At 42.9% G+C, this 23,414-nt stretch overlaps 1 protein-coding gene across 1 annotated transcript; it reads left to right on the top strand.

Moving 5' to 3' along the window:
• The first annotated feature begins 1,610 nt into the window (after positions 1-1,610).
• On the top strand, positions 1,611-22,035 carry LOC106613130 (solute carrier family 25 member 36-A). The gene is made up of 7 exons (XM_014215088.2): positions 1,611-2,060; positions 4,926-5,090; positions 5,786-5,863; positions 17,555-17,655; positions 19,076-19,142; positions 19,243-19,532; positions 20,005-22,035. Exons 1-7 carry the CDS (start codon positions 2,020-2,022, stop codon positions 20,196-20,198), a joined length of 936 nt encoding a protein of 311 aa, XP_014070563.1. The 5' UTR covers positions 1,611-2,019; the 3' UTR covers positions 20,199-22,035.
• The last annotated feature ends 1,379 nt before the right edge of the window (positions 22,036-23,414 follow it).

Raw genomic sequence — 23,414 nt, forward strand, 5'->3', positions numbered from 1 at the left:
CTTGGCGTGATCCTGGACAACACCCTGTCGTTCTCCACTAACATCAAGGCGGTGACCCGATCCTGTAGGTTCATGCTCTACAACATTCGCAGAGTACGACCCTGCCTCACACAGGAAGCGGCGCAGGTCCTAATCCAGGCACTTGTCATCTCCCGTCTGGATTACTGCAACTCGCTGTTGGCTGGGCTCCCTGCCTGTGCCATTAAACCCCTACAACTCATCCAGAACGCCGCAGCCCGTCTGGTGTTCAACCTTCCCAAGTTCTCTCACGTCACCCCGCTCCTCCGCTCTCTCCACTGGCTTCCAGTTGAAGCTCGCATCCGCTACAAGACCATGGTGATTGCCTACGGAGCTGTGAAGGGAACGGCACCTCCATACCTTCAGGCTCTGATCAGGCCCTACACCCAAACAAGGGCACTGCGTTCATCCACCACTGGCCTGCTGGCCCCCCTAACTCTGAGGAAGCACAGTTCCCGCTCAGCCCAGTCAAAACTGTTCGCTGCTCTGGCACCCCAATGGTGGAACAAGCTCCCTCATGACGCCAGGACAGCGGAGTCAATCACCACCTTCTGGAGACACCTGAAACCCCACCTCTTTAAGGAATACCTAGGATAGGATAAAGTAATCCTTCTAACCCCCCCTTAAGGGGGAGTTGCACTATTGTAAAGTGGTTGTTCCACTGGATATCATAAGGTGAATGCACCATTTTGTAAGTCGCTCTGGATAAGAGCGTCTGCTAAATGACTTAAATGTAATGTAATGTAAATGTATTGTTAGGTACGCTGAAATGTTAAAGCTAATAACATAAGAATTTCGCTGCACCTGCGATAACATTTGCAAAATACACTACACGACCAAAAGTATGTGGACACCTGCTCGTTGAACATCTCATTATAAAAATCATGAGTATTAATATTGAGTTGGTCCACCTTTCTGGGAAGACTTTCCACTTCGGACATTGCTGCGGGGATTTGTGTGCGGCTGCTCGGCTATAGAAACCCATGAGGCTCCTGACTAACAGTTATTGTCATGACGTTGCTTCTAGAGGCAGTTTGAAACTCGGTAGTGAGTGTTACAACCGAGGACAGACGATTTGCTACACGTTTCAGCACTCGACGGCCCAGTTCTGTGAGCTTGTGTGGTCTACTACTTCTCGGCTGAGCCGTTGCTTCTCCTAGACGTCGCTACAAGATGTTCACACAGCACTTTTGGGAAGCTCTTGCAGGGTTTAAAACTGACCTGTGGAACGGTGCCAAGTTTAAAGTCACGGAGCTCTTCAGAAATGCCATTCTACTGCCAATGTTTGTCTATGGAAATTGCATGGCTTGTGTGCTCGATTTTATACATGTGTCAGCAACGGGTGTGGCAGAAAAGGCCGAATACACTATTTTGAAGGTGTGTCCACATACTTTTGTTTATATAGTGTATGTGTACGCGACCAATACAATTTTTATTTGGTTGATTTGAAGCTTGTCGTAGCAAAGCACGAGCACGCTTCCATTCAATGCCTGATCACGTGAAAAAGTAGTGATGGGGCGGGATTAAATAATGTACTGGTACACATCCGCCAATCACAGCCTTTGTTTTGCGCCTTCCCATTCGACGATAAACATTCTGACCTGTCGCTGTAGCATTCTGTGAGGCAAGGGGTGAAGGAGAGCAATGTAAGAGTCAGGCTGAAGGTGTGTCGGGGTATAAGTATATCACAACGAATTGGATTCATTCACTAGAAAAATACATCCACTATGGCAAATTAGTATCCCTGTTAACACGGAAGAGACGCAAAGTCACTGTCGTGACCGCGAAGTTTTCAGTCAGGGGAAGGCAACGGTTAGCCTGGAAAGCTAGCTACTGTAGCTAACGCGTTACATATACTCGCTTTTGCTAGCAACTGACCTCCACCACAACACGGCGCATTGGACTAGTGATCAATAAGTTACCCATTCATTGTCGTCAGCCCCCCTTGTCTCCTAACCCAAAGTGGTGCCCTGCGTCCGGGTCCTGGGAATATGAGACAGAATGAGTCAGAGAGATACCCTAGTTCATCTGTTTGCTGGAGGGTGAGTATCATAGTTAATCGCTAGCTAGTCATACAGTCCAGTGTAACGTTAGTTACCATCATTGAATGGAAGACGAAACTAGCTAGCAAGCTATATAAAATGCAAAGATGTATTTTATATGTAAAACATCTAGATGGCTACCACGTTAGATGCTGCTAGTCTAGACGTATCCATGATGATGTGCCTGCAGCAGCTGTTTTGCTAGCTAACATTAGCTAGCTGAATTCAATGACATAGCTGACGCTGTCTGGTTTTGGTAGGGAAATCTATTTTCCGGTGCCATGTAGAAGTTTTTCACCCACACAACATTGCCTGCTCTTCAATTGTATACGAGTTTTGTTATTACCATTGTCCGACTTTTAGCCATAACCCACGCTGTTGCACTTGTTTTAGCACGTGCGCTCGGATGCCATTGTTTTGACCTTATTTCACATATTCTGACGTTAGCTAATGTTAACATTGCCTATTATCCTTTACTATCAAACTATTGAGCTAATCGTGCAACTAAAGAAAGAAGGTCTAACATTGTGGTAAGCCGTAAACTATCCGGTTTCTCTCACGGAGGTATAAGGGGTTTCTCTCAAAGGCATCTGATCAAGATGCGGCGTCAGAACCAAAACAAATGCCCTCCAAGGTCATACCATGGTCAGCTATAAATTACCTGATCTGCCACAGCCGATGGGGAAACTCTTCTCCGATTAAACCATTCTAGCTACGCAGCCCGAAGTTGTAATGGTAAATAAATAGTAATGATGCTCACACTGTGTCGGTGTGACATTGTAGCGAGCTAGCCCAAGATGTGCTCGTAAAGAGCCTAATGTTACCGTTACTCCTTATGGTCCAAGGTATGCTATTTTCAGAGGTAGACTGGCTCTGGCAGCCAAATATTCCACCGAAACGTGAATCGATTCGACATTACCACACGGTTCTAGAAACATAAAGCCCTCTTCTTTCATATAATATCAAAATAATTTAATAAATGCAAAAAAACACTTACTGTACCCTGTTTTAACCGGCCTTCTTTCATTACACCCATGTGTCTGGAGCATGCCTGATAGCTAATTAGCACAGGTGGTCCCTCTGTTTTCAGTAAACATGGCTGGAACATTTGAGATATGGCAGTGTGGGAACACTAACCCTATATAGGTGTGTATCAATTTAACATTTTGTTTTTAGAAGGGAAAAAAATCTTCCTGATATGAAAGATAAGGTCCTTATGCTTCCAAAACTGTACTGCAAGATGCTTGTTAATGTTCAGACTGAGAGTCGGGGCTTTTAACAAAACTTCCTCATACAGAAGACTCCTTTGTTCAATGACTCGTATGTGTATTGTAATGAAACTGAGTCAAGACCAAGGGCTAGATGAGGACTTGATTTGTTATATAGACTCTTACTATGCACATTCATATGGACAATTGCGTGATGCAACAGATGGGGTGTTTTAAAGATTGTTGAAGACTTCAGGACTCACGTTTCAGCTGGTTCACTGTAGTTTGTGAAGGCGCATGCGGAGCTTGAGGCTTCAGGGCAAGAAGCATTCCTGCATATGTTGCTCACAGACTCATGGCAAAAGACAGAGATGGATGAATAGAGAGCAAGAGAGCTCCTGAATGCTTGTAAACGAAGGCACATGGCCAATTTCAGCTCAGACAACCAGTTGTGTAATATGTCAGGGAGGGTTGGAAGACCCCTACTGTATGTGGTATGAGAGTGACTTGACATCAATACATTAGTGTACCTCCATATTCCTTCCAGAATTGTTATCGGTAGTAGCCTAATCAACAGGGCTGGAGGTCCCGACATCACATACAATTATGTTTTTATAAAAGAAAACGTATTTCAGCACCCAAAGAATAGCCTGCATTTACACAGTACTATTATTGGGGTGCTGTATTTGTCCTGTGTAAATGCGGGTTGTTCTTTGGGTGCTGAAATACAATTATGTTTTTATAAAAGAAAACGGCTGCTCTGTCGCAGTCCACATGTGCCAGGTGTGTATGTCGGCTTCCCTCAGTTCCACCTCTGTTTACTGTGGCCGTCTCCCTCTGTATCTGCCTCAATAGAAGTATGGTTTAATGATCAACCATCATACCAACAGAGTTAGGCCTGTAGCTGTAATCTACTCAGGTTTGGCTGAAAACATTCCCTCACTGTCTTGTCATTCACACTCTTATCGGTGTCTTTTCATAGTTTACAATACAACACAGGGCAATTGCTCGGGGCTAGGTTATAAACACATACTTTCTACTCGCCATATGTCCCCCAAAGGACTCGTAGAACTTAGTCTACTTCTTTCAAATCATCCTGCTCCCATTGCATTCAAAACCGTGTTGTTGTATTCATGAGTTCCTATAAAGAAGCTCAGACTCACAGTCAATGGTAGCCTGGTCATTTGTGTGCTTTTGGAAAGTGTTAGGTCAAATTAGGTGTGTGAAAGGTACTGGCACAAAGTATTTGTTATTGCATTTATTCTTTCCAGCCGAGAACAGTTGTCCTCAGATGAAGGGCATTACTGTGCTGACTCGCCAAGCCTCCCCTAGTCTCCACGCGGATCCACAAGCCTCCCCTAGTCTCTACACGGATCCACAAGCCTCCCCTAGTCTCCACACGGATCCACAAGCCTCCCCTAGTCTCTGGATTCCATCCACCGTGTATTTCTGTAATGGAATAAGCACCTTCCAGACAGACAGTTTGTCTGCTGCTTTTCTCAAGCAGTTGAGCAATATTTGCTGCCACCTCAAAAAAGCACACAATTCTACGTCTGTCCTCGTAGCTGTTCCATCAGTTTGTGTGGGTTGTTTGCTCTGACACGCATGCTCTCTCTACCCTTTCCCATCTCTCTGTTCTCTCTCTGCTCTCCTCTAGGTGTGGGGGAACGGTAGGAGCCATCCTGACCTGTCCCCTGGAGGTGGTGAAGACCAGACTACAGTCATCCCACATCACACTCTACATGTCTGGGGTGCAGCTCAGTACCGTCAATGGGCCCAGCGTAGCACGCATGTCCCCTCCAGGACCCCTGCACTGCCTCAAGTGGGTATTATGTTCTACCTGCACAACTTGATTTACTAGCATTGTCATACTAACATACAGTCTATCAGCTCGCAAGATCAAACAGGTGTAGGCTTTTATTTCAATGTCTAGGGATGTCTATTGTTAACCATCAAACACTACAAATACTATACTTTATGCTTGTGTTATTGGTTTAGATTGTTTTGGATTTATTACTGTCATTGCCCTCTAGCTTTGCACATGAAACTTCACAGTAAACAGTTCTAACGCGTAGAAGTCTCAAGAAACCAGAGAGTAAAAATTAGGTGGTCTATTTTGGGCGTTTACACGCCCTCTGCTTTACCCCGTATCCCCTCGTGGGGTTTGGCTGCTGGATCCCTCCCTCCACACAAAACCCCATGTTGTTGTTGTTTGCTCTGGCTCATGTCTCCTTGGCAGGCAGAGCCATGTGGACTAAAATCCAACTCCTAGAGCGCCCCTCTCTCCTACGTTCAGGAAAAGGGCTGTCTGGGGATCTGTAGCCTACCCCAGCAGCAGGATATATCCTATCACTCCTATCCTATCATACATTATGTTTTTCTCTCTACAAGTTGTTGTCGCAAGTCTTTCGGCAGACCCTATTCCTAGTTAATTGTTATGAACTCCACTGAAGTTTCGGTGAATAGAATGTGAATATTTGTGAGTGGTGGGTAAGGGAATTCTGTTTTTGTCTTCAGGTTGATTCTTGAGAAAGAAGGAGCACGCTCTCTGTTCAGGGGCCTGGGGCCTAATCTAGTGGGTGTGGCCCCCTCCAGGTAAGCACCTAACATTACCAAAAAAAAGTAGTTTAATGAAATTGTAGTACTGTATGATAATTTCATATTTCAGGATAAACAATATCACCAACCACATTTCCATCTAACTGTTTCATGCAGATTAATTACCTGTCGCATGAAACAAGTCAACTGGGCTGATGGAAACATTAAATACCGGTACAAGTTTATAAATGCAGACAGACAATTTGTTCATTCAACATGATGGGATCTTTTTGTGTCGGTAAAATGGATTATGCGAGAAATGGTGGTGGAAACGCCATTATGTGCAAATATTGATATAATAACCATAATTTTGAAGTAAACTTGGAGTCGTGATGATATGTTGTGTGGTCCTCCCACTACGACTCGGGAAGCATGCAGTTTATTAGGCTACAGATGAAATAAGATGTTCTTCACAGGATGGTGAAAGTGGATGGTGATGAGCTTGATGCTCCTTCCCAATAAATATTGAGGGTCTTATTCTGGTGACATGATTATCGATGCATGGCTGCTGTTTGACAAATACAAAGAATATTGCTCTTATCCATAATAATCTAATAATGTAGGTAGCCTACCCGCACTGTATCTGCGAGCTGTTGGCTAGATCGCATGTGCCAAGACTAGCGTGGACACATTTGCTATATAGCGCAACCGTTTTTGTGACAAAACCATCAGTAAAGTTGCAAATGCGATGGAAACCCATTTAACTTGTATTTTTCATGTACATGGGAATTTAAGGGTAAAAGTAATTTTTATCTGCACTGTCATCACGCACAGCTTTTTATCTGCAAAAAGTCCGTTTGATGGAAACATCTCTGGTGGGAAAGTTGTTTTATACAGATTTTAGAATATTCACATGTAAATCTGTCGCCGATTGAATGGAAACGGAGCTGAGCCAAATCATATCTCATTCCAATGGCCCCAAAAGTGATTAAAGTAACTGTCCAGTGAAGATCTTACTTTTAAAAGTTCATATACCGAAATATTGTTGTTTACTATACTCGTATTTGTGGCCAAACATAAATTGGAGAAAAAACACTTCAAAAGCCCCATCTCAAACAGACCGTTTCAAAAATGCTATTTCCTTATATAGCATGTCATGTTGGCTCATTGGCTGAGTTGGCCAATCAGCACTCTATTCGCATGGATATTTTTAATGACCGGTATACGCCCACACCATACCAACACAGAAGTAGCTTTTTGACATAATTTAAGACGTCCCTTTGAACTTTTAATGTTGAAAGGCGCTATCCCAAGTATAAAAACACTAAAGTACACACACAGTTGTCATTTTTTATGTTTTTTGCAAAATTGTGCTTTTTAGACACACCTACACATTTCAAAGAGTAGGAAATTCTAGGAACATGATTTAACTCCTATTTTAATGAAACAATAAGGATAAGCGGCAGTGCTGTCTCATGAATACAGTCACAGGTAAATGGCGTTGTGGGCCCGACGCGATGATATAGCACTGCCTTACTGCTTTTCTAAAACTGTTACCAGAATATTAAAATAACAATGAATTATGTATTTTTATTACAACGTTATTTTGATAAGTCAATTCATACAATTTAATTCTTCCTCCAGAAGATATAGTCCGGACAAAAATCTTGTTATTTATTTTGGTCATGTTGCTACAGATGAGACCCAATAATTAATTCCTTTTGCATAGTTGCTACGCAAAACACAATGGTTGCTATGCAGGCTGGATAATGTACTTGTCACTTGCTAGCTAGCTAACTCAGTCACATCAAACATAAACATTGAACCTGGAATGACAGTACACTAGCTGCATTTTTGTTTGTTTGAGCTTATTTTCTATTGGCGTTTACTGGTGATAATGACGTTGATGTGTGATTTTGACTGGCTCAGGAAAAAGTTGTCTCCTTTCATCTGGGCACTGTTCAATCTATGTATGCTACTACAGAGATCAAAATCCAACAGTTAAACATTGTTTCCGATGTCAGACAGGCAAGGCTTATATTAACCCCCGCCATACCAAACTACATGCAAGAGGAAATGATGTGCGAGTTGAAGTAAATGCATAAATTCAGACAGCAACAAGAATTCTTATGGAGGTGCAGGGCAAATTCTCAGATGGAATTGTTAGCGGGCGTAGGTGTTTCTGTGACAGCCAATACAGCACGGTTTGGAACGCTGCTCGTCCAATCAGCATCCAGGATCCAAACAACCAGTTTTATAATTCATTATAGGTCATATTTCACAGAAATCTAGAAACACTGGACAGTTATTTTAATGATAAAAATGGTTCCATTATATTCTGTTCCTAGTCATAGTTCAAAGTCTGAGTCTCAAGCTCATGTTGTGATGCAGCAGAGGTAAAAACAGAGCAGCAGTCTTTTCATGTCTACAGTGCATTTGGAAAGTATTCAGACCCGTTGACATTTCTCATTTTGTTACGTTACAGCCTTGTTATTAAATTGATTAGATTGTTTATAAAAACAAAATATATATATATATATATATATATATATTACATTTACATAAGTTTTCAGACCCTTTACTCAGTACTTTGCTGAAGCACCTTTTGGCAGTGATTACACCCTCAAGTCTTGTTGGGTATGACTCTACAAGCTTGACACACCTGTATTTGGGGAGTTTCTCCCATTCTTCTCTGCAGATCCTCTCAAGAGCTGTCAGGTTGGATGGGGAGCGTCGCTGCACAGCTACAGTGCCATGCAAAAGTATTCATCCCCCTTGGCGTTTTTCCTATTTTGTTGCATTACAACCTGTAATTTAAATTGATTTTTATTTGGATTTCATGTAATGGACACACAAAATAGTCCAAATTGGTGAAATTAAATTAAAATAATTACTTGTTTAAAAAAATAAATGGAAAAGTGGTGTGTGCATATGTATTCACCCCCTAAATAAGATCTGGTGCAAACAACTACCTTCAGAAGTCTCATAATTAGTTAATTCAAGTCCACCTTTGTGCAAACTAAGTGTCACATGATCTGTGACATGATCTCAGTGTATATACACCTGTTCTGAAAGGCCCCAGAGTCTGCAACACCACTAAGCAAGGGGCACCACCAAGCAAGCAGCACCATGAAGACGAAGGAGTGCTCCAAACAGGTCAGGGACAAAGTTGTGGAGAAGTACAGATCAGGGTTGGGTTATTAAAAAAATTATCCAAACCTTTGAACATCCCACGGAGCACCCACCATGAAATCTTTTATAAAAATTTGAAAGAATATGGCACCAAAACAAACCTGCCAAGAGTGCCGCCCACCAAAACTCACAGACCAGGCAAGGAGGGCATTAATCAGAGGCAACAAAGAGACCAAAGATAACCCTGAAGGAGCTACAAAGCTCCACAGCGGAGATTGGAGTTATTGTCCAAAGGACCACTTTAAGCCTTACACTCCACAGAGCTGGGCTTTATGGAAGAGTGGCCAGAAAATATAAGCAAACATGTTTGGTTTCACCAAAAGGCATGTGGGAGACTCCCCAAACATATGGAAGAAGGTACTCTGGTCAGATGAGACTACAATTGAGCTTTTTGGCCATCAAGGAAAATGCTATGTCTGGCGCAAACACAACACATCTCATCACCCCGAGAACAACATCCCCACAGTGAAGCATGGTGGTGGCAGCATCATGCTGTGGGGATGTTTTTCATTGGCAGGGACTGGGAAACTGGTCAGAATTGAAGGAATGATGGATGGCACTAAATACAGGGAAATTCACAAGGGAAATCTGTTTCAGTCTTCCAGAGATTTGAGACTGGGACAGAGGTTCACCTTCCAGCAGGATAATGAGCCTAAGCATACTGTTATAGCAACACTCGAGTGGTTTAAGGGGAAACATTTAAATGTCTTGGAATGGCCTAGTCAAAACCCAGACCTCAATCCAATTGAATTAAAGACTTAAAGATTGCTGTACTCCAGCAGAACCCATCCAACTTGAAGGAGCTGGAGCAGTTTTGCCTTGAAGAATGGGCAAAAATTGCAGTGGCTAGATGTGCCAAGCTTATAGAGACATACCCCAAGAGACTTGCAGCTGTAATTGCTGCAAAAGGTGGCTCTATAAAGTATTGACTTTGGGGGGTGAATAGTTATGCACGCTCAATTTTTCGTTTTTTTGTCTTGTTTGTTTCACAATAACAAATATTTAGCTTCTTCAAAGTCGTAGGCATGTTGTGTAAATCAAATGATACAAACCCCCCCAAAAATCTATTTCATTTCCAGTTTGTAAGGCAACAAAATAGGAAAAATGCCAAGGGGGTGAATATTTTCACAGGCCACTGTATTTTCTCTTCAGAGATGTTTGATTGGGTTCAAGTCCGGGCTCTGGCTGGGTCACTTAAGGACATTCAGAGACTTGTCCCGAAGCCACTCCTGTATTGTCTTGGCTGTGTGCTTAGGGTTGTTGTCCTGTTAGAAGGTGAACCTTTGCCCCAGTCTGAGGTCCTGATCACTCTGGAGCAGGTTTTCATCCAGGATCTCTCTGTACTTTGGTCTGTTCATCTTTCCCTCGATCCTGACTAGTCTCCCAGTCCATGCCGCTGAAAAACATCCCCACAGCATGATGCTGCCACCACCATGCTTCACCGTTGGGATGGTGCCAGGTTTCCTCCAGACGTGACGCTTGGCATTCAGTCCAAAGAGTTGAATCTTGGTTTCATCAGACAGGAGAATCTTGTTTCTCATGGTCTGAGAGGCTTTAGCTGCCCTTTGGCAAACTCCAATCAGACTGTCATGTGCCTTTTACTGAGGAGTGGCTTCTGTCTGGCCACTCTACCATAAAAACCTGATTTAGTGGAGTGCTGCAGTGATGGTTCTCCCATCTCCACAGATGAACTCTGGAGTTCTGTCAGAGTGACTATTGGGTTCTTGGTCACCTCCCTTACCAAGGCCCTTCTCCCCCTTTTTCTCAGTTCGATTTAAGAATGTTTGATGCCACTGTGTTCTTGGAAACCTTCAATGCTATTGTTTTTTTTGGTACCCTTCCCCAGATCTGTGCCTGGACAGAATCCTGTCTCGGCACTTTATGGAAAATTCCTTCCACCTTGGCTTGGTTTCTTCTCTGATATGCACTGTCAACTGTGGGACCTTTTATATAGACAGGTGTGCCTTTCCAAATCATGTCCAATCAATTGAATTTACCACAGGTGGATTCCAGTAAAGTTTTTTTAAACATGTCAAGGATGCTCAGTGGAAACAGGATGCACCTGAGCTCAATTTCTAATCTCATAGCAAAGGGCCTGATTACTTATGTAAATAAAATATGTTTTATAAATGTCAAATTTGTAACCCTGTTTTCGCTTTGTCATTATGGGATATTTTGTGTAGATTGAGAACAAAAATGTATTTAATACAGTTTAGGATAAGGCTGTAACGTAACAAAATGTGGAAAAAGAGAAGGGTTCTGAATACTTTCCTAATGCACTGTATACACACACACACGTGTTGAAACCCTCATATTAAAGGTAGACTCAGTAAAATGACGTTGCCACAAGCAGCACCGGAGATATTGAGATGAGCAAGATACAATACTTCGCTGTCACACACGGTATCTGTGCATGGGTTCGCTTCACGCTGTTCACAGCATGGTAGCCAGGGCACCAAAACAGCAGAGAAGTTGAGCCTCATGCTTCAACGCTCTTAGCTGTTGCTTAAATTGACCCACTATCCTGTTCTACTTTCTGCATCTACATCATATCGCTGAGTCTACCTTTAAACACCAATGGTATTCAAAGTTTATATATAGAATAATATTTGACAACTTTTTCAATTCATTTTGTTTATTTTAAAATCTAATTTAAATTTGTTCATCTATTTTACATGTTAAGGCCACACAGAGGACCAGAGACTATTAGACACCTGTGATTATCTAAGTTACCCAAAAGAGCAGCTACATATCTTGATATATTACTTAAAATCCTTGATAGATACCAAAAATCTGGTAGTTGACTGGTAAATGTCAAACGTTTCCTGTAATATACCCTCCCTTTACAACCCTAATCTAGCCTAGACTATGTGGAAGGAGCTACTATTAACATTATCTGACATTGACCCACTGGCGGTCAACTGCACTCTCTTTGAGTTCTCAGTTGTGGGAATGTCTAAGGGGTGACGTTGTTTATAGAGTCAAAAGGTTCTGGGATGTTACTGTGTCACTATAGTGTTTGGGGTCATCAAGTTGACGGGGATCCATTTTACATCTTACAATGGTGCTTTTACAGAGAGGAGTTGTGAATCCATCACTATCACAGTGATTATCTTACTCCTGGTTATTTTTTTAGACTGGACAAACAGCACTAATGCTCAGCACCAGGCTGTCCATCCCACAGGTTTAATGCTGTTACATAACACTGTCAGTCGTGGAGGATAAATGAGGGTTTCTGGATGAGAGAGATAAGCCGATGAAAGCTGCCATGATCAGGGCTCTGAGTAGCACTGTACTCTAGCCAGCCAGTTAGCTAACCATCTGTAGGACTGGGAGCGAAAATATTAAATGCTAAATTGCTACAAATGCTAATTATCCCCTGGCCCACTGATGATGATGAGTCTAAGTGGTAGCTAATGGCAGACTCTAGCTAATAGTTAATGGTAGACGCTAGCTAATGCTAAGTCTAACAACAGCTTGTGCTAAGCGTGTTCAGAGTGCTTTGTTGACACTGTCAAGGTAGATGCTGATGCAGATCTCTCCCAGGGTCGAACCACCTGGACCTCTGACACAACACAAAATATATAGCCTAGGCTAAACACACACACACCACACACTGTGACTGAGAAGCTTTTAGTGGTCAGTTCTGAAGTGTTTTTAGATTTTTGTTGTTGCTCAGGGCAAGTTTGACATAACATGTACGATGGATGAAGGTATAAACTACCTGTAGTTTGCCTGACTCACCGTCTCTGCGGTCAACAATGCTACATCTCTGCCTACCCAAACACGGTGAGACAATGACAAATTCACTGAAGAAGCAGAAACAGCCTGGCACTGGCTAGGCACAAACTTTGTCACTTTGAAAATGTGCTTCTAGACCTACAGGTAGCTAATTGTTGAAAATAGACTAAGAGATTAGGCCTAGTACTTCTGAATGTATTTATTTTATGGTTGCAAAATTCCTAGGTTTTTCATGAATCCTGGTTGGAAGTTTCCTAGTACCAGGAGGGGATAAGCAGGAAATCTGGAATCCTCCAACCAGTACTTCTGGTTGGAGGATGATTTAAAATGATTTAAAATAAAAAATATATATACCAGAATTGTGCAAACCTACTCCCTTTAGCACTGTGTGTTTTGTCCAATAATGCCTATTTAAACTGAAACACTCAGCCCAGTCGCTATTGCCGTTGGCTTTATTCTTAATTAGTATGGGTGTAATGGTTCACCAAATCCATGGTTCGTTACATATTGCAGTTTTGTTACAGGGGGAAAATGAAATGCCAACAGTAACTATATTTAAAGATGCACTATGCAGAAATTGCTCAGCCATTTCCTGGTTGATAAAATTCTAATAGTTTGCCTAATTTCAGTTTGTGACAAAACAAGCAAGTATATTGTAGAGAATCATTGTACCATCTAAACTGCTGTGAAATATATTTTCTATAGCCAAAAATATTGTATTTTTCAGCTCTTGGAAGCTAGTGTACAAAACCGAAAGTAAAAGATGCAAAAACAAAACTTAAAAACGAGAAGCCTAAAAATAGTGCCCATAGAATAACTCTACCGCTTCTTAGACTGCGTTTCAAACTCATAAAATACACACCCTTGTCCACTTATCCTCGCCTTATGCCCATAGGGGAATCCCCGTCACCATCTTGTACGTCGGTCCAAACGATTAGCCAAACAAGGGAAGTCCCTAAGCTCTTGTTTTTGCGAGTGTACAATTATGTTCACTTTGGGGCCTGAAACGCCCCATAATTCAATTCGCGATGATTGTACATCCGCTAAGAAAAGTCAGCCGAAACTTAAAACCTCAACATCAATATCGGTACGTTAACATACAAGTGTAAGTACAAACTAATGTAAAAAGGTTAGAAATTGTGATACTAATGCACATGACGGCACAAACACGTCTCGTAAAAGTAATAATGTTTTTGTTTGGTTAGCTTTTGGAAATTGTAGAAATAAAACATTTTCCTTCTTCAGAAGTTTCAGCTAGGCAGACTAACGTTAGTTAGATAATTAATTAATGAATTTAATTAGCTAGCTATCATACTGTATGCGTATATTAATAATGATATATCTAATATAAGTAGACATGCAATCATAATTAACTGTAGCGCATATAAAGCACCCACCGGTGGCTGAAAACACAATCATCGCGGGATGAATGAGTGATGATTTTCCGGGCAAGGGCAGTCCATTTTAAGTCATTCCTCCCTCACTCCTTGCCATGCAAGTGTATACTCGTCAGACATCATCAGAAGTGTCCACTTAATTTGAGGGCTGAGGGGATAGGGTGTGTCTTTAAAGTGTTTGGAATGCAGCCATGCTTTCAATGACAATTCACAGTTCCATGTGAATTTTGTTGGGTTGGCCAAAACGTTAATACAAAGTGTTGGTATTCCTGACTCCATATATGATCATGAGTCGTAAAATGCCTGATGACGGCACAATCAGGAATAACAACACTATTTTCTTAAATGAAAACACGATTACTCATCAACAACACTGAAATAAATCACTATGTGTGAAATCAATATGTAAACATAGGCCTATACAATGTCAGCTATGTTTTGTTTTCTCACAGAGAGATATGGGCACTTGTGTGACTCAAAGGGGGCGTGTCTGTAGCATGTACTTTTCATTTCTCACTCTTGGGTTAATTGAAATTTTTAATTTACTATTCTTTTTTAACTGGGCAAGTCAGTTAAGAACAAATTCTTATTTACAATGATGGCCTAGGAACAGAACGATAGATTTTTACATTGTCAGCTCTGGAATTTGATCTAGCAACCTTTTAGTTACTGGCCCAACGTTCTAACCACTTGGCTACCTGCTAATGTGATGGGCTGTCACTGTTAAGTAGCTCTTTGTAGCCCTGGAGGTCCAAGTGCAACACGGGTGCATTGGCCAATTCGTTGTCAACTTTTGCTCTAGCTTATATAGAGCGGGTACTACCCTTTGAAAGGGCAAAGTTCGTAACGTGGCTCGAGCACTTTCACGAGGTGCTGAAACCTAATATTCTTCTCAACCACCGAGAATGGGTGCATATCCGCGGCTATAAACATACAGTATTCAGACCCCTTGACTTTTTCCACTTTGTTACGTTAGACTTATTCTAAAATTGGTGAAATAATCCTCAGCAATCAACACACAATACCCAATAATGACTTTTTTTTCTTATTTTTTTGCATTTGTATAAAATAAGAAAAACCGATACCTTTATTTACATAAGGATTCAGGCCCTTTGCTATCAGACCCGAAATTGAGCTCGAGAGCATCCTGTTTCCATTGAGCATCCTTGAGATGCTTCTACAACTTGGAGTCCACCTGTGGTAAATTCAAATGATTGGACATGATTTGGAAAGGCACACACCTGTCTATATAAGGTCCCACAGTCGACAGTGCATGTCAGCAAAAATCAAGCCATGAGGTTGAAGGAATTGTCTGTAGAGCTCCGAGACAGGATTGTGTCGAGACACAGATCTGGGGAAAGGTACCAAAAAATGTCTGCGGCATTGAAGGTCCCCAAGAACCCAGTGGCCTCAATCATTCTTAATTGGAAGACGTTTGGAACCACTAAGACTCTTCCCAGAGCTGGCCGCCCGGCCAAACTGGGCAGTTGGGGGAGAAGGGCCTTGGTCAGGGAGGTGACAAAGATCCTGATGGTCACTCTGACAGAGCTCCAGAGTTCCTCTGTGGCGATGGGAGAACCTTCCAAAAGGACAAGCAGCACTCCACCAATCAGGCCTTTATGGTGGAGTGGCCAGACGGAAGCCACTCTTCAGGAAAAGGCACATGACAACCCGCTTGGAGTTAGCCAAAAGGCACCTAAAGACTCTCAAACCATGAGAAACAAGACTCTCTGGTCTGATGAAACCAAGATTGAACTGTCTGGCCTGAATACCAAGCGTCACGTCTGGAGGACCATCCCTATGGTGAAGCGTGGTGGCGGCATCATGCTTTGGGGATGTTTTTCAGTGGCACGGACTGGGAGGCTAGTCAGAATTGAGGCAAAGTACAGAGATCCTTGATGAAAACCTGCTCAGGTTCTCAGACTGGGGTCCTGGTTCACCTTCCAACAGGACAACTATCCTAAGCACACAGCCAAGACAACGCAGGAGTGGCTTTGGGACAAGTCTCAATGTCCTGAACATCTCTGGAGAGACCTGAAAATAGCTGTGCAGCGACACTCCCCATCCAACCTGACCGAGCTTGAGAAGATCTGCAGAGAAGAATGGGAGAAACTCCCAAAATACAGGTGTGCCAAGCTTCTAGCGTCATACCCAAGAAGACTCGAGTCTGTAGTGTCTAGCCAAGGTTTTTCAACAAAGTACTGAGTAAAGGGTCTGAATACGTATGTAAATGTGACATTTCTGTTTATTTTTAATACATTTGCAAAAATGTCTATAAACATGTTTTTGCTTTGTCATTATGGTATATGATTGCTCCGGTGGTAGGAATACTGGGCTGACGTTGGCGTAAATGTGTCAACATGTTTGAGGTGTTAGCAGCTGCATATGTTATTCTCATTCAGCAGTAGCGACTTACTGTTAACGTTTTATCCATAACTCTGTCAATTGTCATTGTAATCTACTGGGAAACCAACATTTTCCCAAACTGGAGATTTAAACAATGATGGAGAATCCGTCTGGTTTCTCCACCCCACCACCTGAAAAAAAGACTGTTTGAAATGCGGAAATTAAGATTCCAACGTTTGCATAGGCTCTAGGTGTTTTAACAGAATAGCCTGATGTTTTTTTAAACCAGATTTACTTAAGGCGTACAACGCAGCGTAGGCAATGCCTATAGGCCTAGTGTTTTAAATGTATGTGTTCATTCGGGTTCAAGTGTTGACCGAACCAAGGTCCCCATACCGAACTGTTCAGTAGGAATACATGTACCGTAACACCCCTAATAATCAGCCCAGTCCTTGTTGACCGAACCAAGGTCCCCATACCGAACTGTTCAGTAGGAATACATGTACCGTTACACCCCTAATAATCAGCCCAGTCCTTGTTGACCGAACCAAGGTCCCCATACCGAACTGTTCAGTAGGAATACATGTACCGTTACACCCCTAATAATCAGCCAAGTCCTTGTTGACCGAACCAAGGTCCCCATACCGAACTGTTCAGTAGGAATACATGTACCGTAACACCCCTAATTATCAGCCCAGTCCTTATGGTTTTATTCATAATCAGCTCAGTCACATTAGTAGCTAGTTGGACAATAGAGTTTAGTGTGTTAGGTAATGTTGTGTCATTAATTAGCTACACTGCTGCTGGAAGAAGACTAGTGGTTTACATGTATAAGAGGCTGTTGTTCTTTACATAATGTGGGTTATGAGAGAGACTAATTAGTTTTGCAGTAAAGATGTTGCCCAACCATAACATTCAATACTTTATTTTCTTAATTGTGGCCTTCTACTGTTTGTCATAAGTTCCTTGGCAGGACAAGGGATTCCCCACCAGGGATGGTGAAGATATTGATTCCTGTGCGGTAAAGTATAATTTTCTCTGTTTAATCCCTGGACCCTGTGTCCTACTCCAGAGCCATCTATTTTGCTGCGTACTCCAGTACCAAAGAGAGACTGAATGGAGTGTTTCAGCCGGACTCCACACAGGTCCACATGGTATCTGCTGGCTTGGCAGGTAACCACACCCACATTCTAACACTATACATGTAGTCTTTTTTTCAGTTTTATTTCTAGATTTTTCATTGGTAGTTATACTTTTCAGTCATACATTTTTCTGTGAGTATTCAGTCAGCTCTAGGTAGTAAATTTGGATGATAGCCTAACCTGGAGTGTCATGTGATGTGACCACTTCTGTGTTGGTCAGATATGCCAGAGGACTGGACCTGACCGGGTCAGTGGTGGTAAGTCCAGTCCAACGCAGACTGACTAGTTCTGTAGAGGTCCCCTACCTCACCTTCCTATTCTAGGGTTAGGTTTCTATATTCTAGTCTCACGCTACAGTATATCTGTCCAGCAGCTCTCAGCCTGTTGTTTCATGTGACAGCTCCCCATATGACCTAATCCTCTAGCCTAGTGGCTAAACTAGTTTCTGACATAAGGCGTCTTTCATTGTGCATGTTATTAGGATGTTTTTTTCCAAAGGCAAGGGAGTAGAATAAAGTCTATTTATTGTTGACGTTCCGTCTGCAAAGTCTGTTAGGCCTAATGTAATGCAGAGCGTTTCCCATGGCCGTTCTTTCCCCAAGTTAGCATGCCTATTATCATTCGCTCTGTCCAGTGACACAGTGATCCTAAGAGGAATGCAATATGTCATGTAGCTTAGACTCCTGGCTTCTACCCTTTAGAATTGAGGTCAGTCAGGTATGCAGGGCTTTTAAAGAGCACTGCATGTTTCTGTAATGGAGAACTAGAGCCAACATGAGACTGTTTTTGACAGATTTCTGTTAACACCCTATCCCTCTGAGCAGCATGGCTTGGTCCTTCCACCAGTCTAGTCAAGTTCGGCTCTGCTTTTAGTTAGCCCATGTACGCCTCAAATACCCCCTCTAGTGGCCCCATGAGGTGCTGCTACCTGTAGAACTAGTTTTGCCACATAACCGGCTTCTCTCTGTGATACAGGAGAGGGGAATAGACTGGCCCCGGTATGAGGCTGATGTGTTGACAGGCAGGTGAGAAAAGACGCCTGTTTGCCATTGGTAGAGAGATATGTGATACATAGAGCTCATTGGTACATGGTAGTTATGTGATGCGGAGCTAGGAATAACCCTGAGATCAGTGTCAAGACTGCTGGGCAAAAGCAGCCTAACACTGATTATTATGGGAGTGTAACCTTTACACACACTAACATGCACACACGTTACATCACACATGCGGTCACAACACAGATATCCTTGGCCTTGTCATACTGTGGTATGTTAATGAGCTCCTTTCTCTCTTGGAAGTGGTGTTGACAGGTAATTTAACCTGCCACTATTTCTGATCGTTTTGAACAGTGTTTTGTTCTGCAGCTTGGTAGACAAACACTCCAAGTGTTAGTGGTGTTTAGTCTATTAAGTAAAGTGTATCTAAATGTGAGCTCATGTCCTTCCTCTCAGGGTTCACAGCCATCACAGCTACCAACCCTATCTGGCTCATCAAGACTCGCATGCAGCTGGACTCCAGGTAAACACACACGTCTGAGTCGGTAGTGGCTAGAGGTGGATTTAGGATGTCGTGTAGGTTGTACCATTGGTAAAACCCAATTCCGCCTGTCTTTTCATAGGAACCGCGGGGAGAAGCCCATGAATGCGTTTGAGTGTTTGCGGCGGGTGTACCAGACAGAAGGCCTGCGAGGGTTCTACCGGGGAATGTCAGCGTCCTACGCTGGAATCTCGGAGACTGTGATCCACTTTGTCATCTATGAGAGCATCAAGCGGCGCATCCTGGAGGCCAAGGCAGCGCAGCACATGGATGAGGAGGAGGAGACGTCCAAGGACGCTTCGGACTTTGTGGGGATGATGCTCGCCGCCGCCACCTCCAAGACCTGTGCTACGTCCATCGCTTACCCCCATGGTGAGAGCAGTGCATTCTGGGAGCAGGAGGGTGGGAGTGGTCTGAGTGGAGGATAGGGGGTTTCTAGTCAGTTGTGTGTTTGTTGTCCTTATAGTAGTTAGCACCTGTAGTTAATATTGGTTGTCCTTTTATTTGATTTAACCTTTATTTAACTAGGCAAGTCAGTTAAGAACAAATTCTTATTTACAATGACGGCCTACCCCGGCCAAACCCGGACGACACTGGGCCAAATGTGCGTTGCCCTATGGGACTCCCAATCACGGCCGGATGTGATGCAGCCTGGATTCAAACCAGGCACTGCACTGAGATGCAGTGTCTTAGACCACTGCGCCACGCGGGAGCCCACACGTGCACCTTAGACCATGTTACTGTGAGAGTAAATTATATTTAAGTCCAGTATGGAATCTAGTATTGGGAAAGTATTTATTTTGAATCACCAGGACATGGACGTGCTTCTCTCCCCTCTTTACAGAAGTGATCCGGACCCGGCTACGGGAGGAAGGCACCAAGTACCGTTCCTTCTTCCAGACTCTGACCACGGTGCCCAAGGAAGAGGGCTACCGGGCGCTGTACCGCGGCCTCACCACCCACCTGGTGCGCCAGATCCCTAACACCGCCATCATGATGTGCACCTACGAGCTAGTGGTCTACATGCTGAATGGTTAACCTCTGACCCTTGACCTACGACCCAAGATGAAACCCCAGAGAGAGATGGGCCGACGTTGATGGATGGCATGAAGAGACCCCAGAGAAATGAAACAGGAGAGGGACCAGGGACTGTCATATCTCCCACCTCCAGTCCCTCCATCCTGTCTTTCGAAAACTAAAGCAAATTGTCCCAAAAGCACAGTGTTTTTTGGGATGGGGAGTTGTTTTCAGCGGTGCACAACACAGGAAGTGGGGTTGGTAGACAGGAAATTAATGTTTGTTTTGGGGATATGGTTTAAAGATGTTTAAAAAGAAGCTGTCTCATTGAAAATTAGTCCTTAGGAGCCCTTTCTCTCGCTCTCTCTCATTTTCTTGCCCCCTCTTATTGTGTCTCTCCTAAATAAGCTTTACAAGTGCATAGCTTACTGGAGCAGGTACATCGGGGAGAGCACTCAAGCTAGTTTAGAGTCTAACAATGCTAATCATTTCTCTGGTTTGTGTGTCAAGGGGGCAATTGGTAGTAGAGGCTTGTTGAGTGCAGGGAGGTCTTGAGGTGAGGATAGTGTTGGATAGGGTATGTGCCTTGCATGATGACTTCAACTGACCTGTATAGATGCATAATAATGATATGAGGGGAAGCAAAGGTCAGACCAGCCCTGGTTTCTGGATCTCAGTAGACCACAGTTGGACCGCAGGCATTCAGAACCACACATAGTGCTGGGTGGGACGAAGCCTGGTCCCCTCCACCCCAGTTGGTCAACACACACACACACACACACACACACACACACACACACACACACACACACAGGGGCTAGTCCACTCTGACAGGCCTAACCTAACCTAGGAGACTGGCTAGCCCTGACTGACATCCTGACTAACACTGTAGACATTGATACTGACTCCTACTGGAAGACATATGCAGAAGTCTTTACTGTAGGGCCTGGTCAGTGTGGACAGCACTTTCTCTGTGTGCATTCTGTAAAGTGAGTTGGTTGACCGTAAGAACCTCTGACCCACTCCCTCAGCACCCAGACTGACCAGAATCATCTGCCCTTTTTAACTACTTGAATGTTAACCAACTCAAGGAATAACAAACTAAAGATGATGGGAGCATTATCTCGCGTCAAAGCCAGACTCTATGGTAGTGAAACAATCACCAACCTTGTGAATATACTAAGAACGAAAAATATTAACAGAAAATAAATAACTTAAAACAATTTTATATACTGAACAAAAATATAAAACGCTACAATTTCACTGAGTTTACAGTTCGTATAAGGAAATCAGTCAATTTAAATAAATAAATTAGGCCCTAAATCTATGGATTACACATGACTGGGCAGAGGGCGCAGCCAATCAGAATGGGTGATTCCCCACAAAAGGGCATTAATACCCCTCAGTTTCATCAGCTGTCTGGGTGGCTGGTCTCAGACGATCCCGCAGGGGAGGAAGCCGGATGTGGAGGTCCTGGGCTGGTGTGGTTACACAGGGCTGGTTGGACGTACTGCCAAATTCTCTAAAACGACGTTGGAGGCGGCTTATGTTAGAGAAATGAACATTCAATTCTCTGAACACCTCTGGTGGACATTCTTGCAGTCAGTATGCCAATTGCACACTCCCTTAACTTGAGACATCTGTGGCATTGTGTTGGCAAATTAGAAATGCTCACTAACAGGGACGTAAACAAAATTGTGCACAACATTTGAGAGAAATAAGCTTTTTGTGCATATGGAAGATTTCTGGGATCTTTTATTTCAGCTCATGAAACATGGGACCAACACTTTACATGTTGCATTTATATTTTTGTTCAGTATAATAATGATATTAAATGGTGTATATATATTAATGTCTTCATAAGATGTAACATTGTTGAATCTTTCTGCCCAGTGATGGGAGCGTAAACTATATGTTTTGTGGGAAATTCAGGGTGAACCTCTGAACCCCCCAAGGTTTCCTCTCCCCCTTAGACAAATGTGTGATTCTTTATGCACTTTTCTGTAGACCTGCTCTGACCTACAATTGCATCTCTTCTTTCTCTGCCTCAGAATCCAAGCAAGTGTTACAGATGAGACCATTCTGTCCAGTGTTCACTTTGGAGGTGTGTTGTTGTACAGTTTAGTCTGCGTGTGAGAATAGATGTGATGCTACACGATAAGGAGACCCGATGTTTCTATCTCCATACTTTCTGCAGTATATGTGTAGTTAGAAGAAGAAAGACTGTTTCAAACCGATTTTCAAAAATGTTTCATTTTGAAATCTTTTTTTCTCGTTTGTTTTCTAATCGGACTGTTTTTCGATGGAAAACAAAAAGATGCTTGCTCTCTACCTAATTCGCCTCCATTTTATTTAGCTGTTTTTCCTGTTATTTTGTTTGAGTTCTGTTTCAAAATGACAATGTTCATCTTGTCTACCTGTTGTTTACATTCAGCTGTGTGTAACCATAGAGACACCCTCACCTACTGACCTTTCCCCGCTCACAGGATACGAGCACAAAGAGCCTTTCCAGCACATGTAAGCTTCACTGCAGCCATTCACTCAAATATCCACAGGTCACACTAATGCTAGAAATAAGAATTAGGTCTATAACATGACAGTTCCTTAACAGAAAATGACTGTATTGCTACTCCATATTCACTCTGGAACCCAGAAAATGAAGACGGTAATGACTGGAGTTGTATTAATATCTAGATAAACTGTAGCTCGTTTTCTTTTGAGATGTGTGCATTGCTCAAATGCAGCTCTTCACTCTCCATGCCAACAGATCTGGGTGACAGGGCTGAGACAATCATGAAGGCTGTAGAAGCAACTAACAACCTCACTAAAACAACTAAGGCTGTATGTAGTAAGCCCCATCTCTAAAGAGGGTCAACGGTGAAACAAAACAATCTTCTGTACCTCTGAGTGACTACACCAAGGGTTTCCGAGCTCTCTCCTTAGGGACCACTGGACTTTTCACATTTGTTGTAGCCCTAAACTGGCACACCTGATTCAATTAGTCAACTATCACCAATTGATTTGTGCCAACTAATATGTGAACCCTGAGGAGAGGTTTGGGAAGTATTACTCTACACCAGGGATGGGCAACTTTGATGGGGGCCACTAAATCTGAACTCATCATGAGGGGCCACATTTGCTCACAGGTATGTGTACCGACATCTATACAAAAAAAAAAAAATTAAAACACACCGCACACAGTGAGTCCATGCAACTTATGTGACTTGTTAAGCAAAA

This window comes from Salmo salar, chromosome ssa09 (assembly GCF_905237065.1).
Source record: "Salmo salar chromosome ssa09, Ssal_v3.1, whole genome shotgun sequence".
Lineage (NCBI taxonomy): Eukaryota > Metazoa > Chordata > Actinopteri > Salmoniformes > Salmonidae > Salmo > Salmo salar.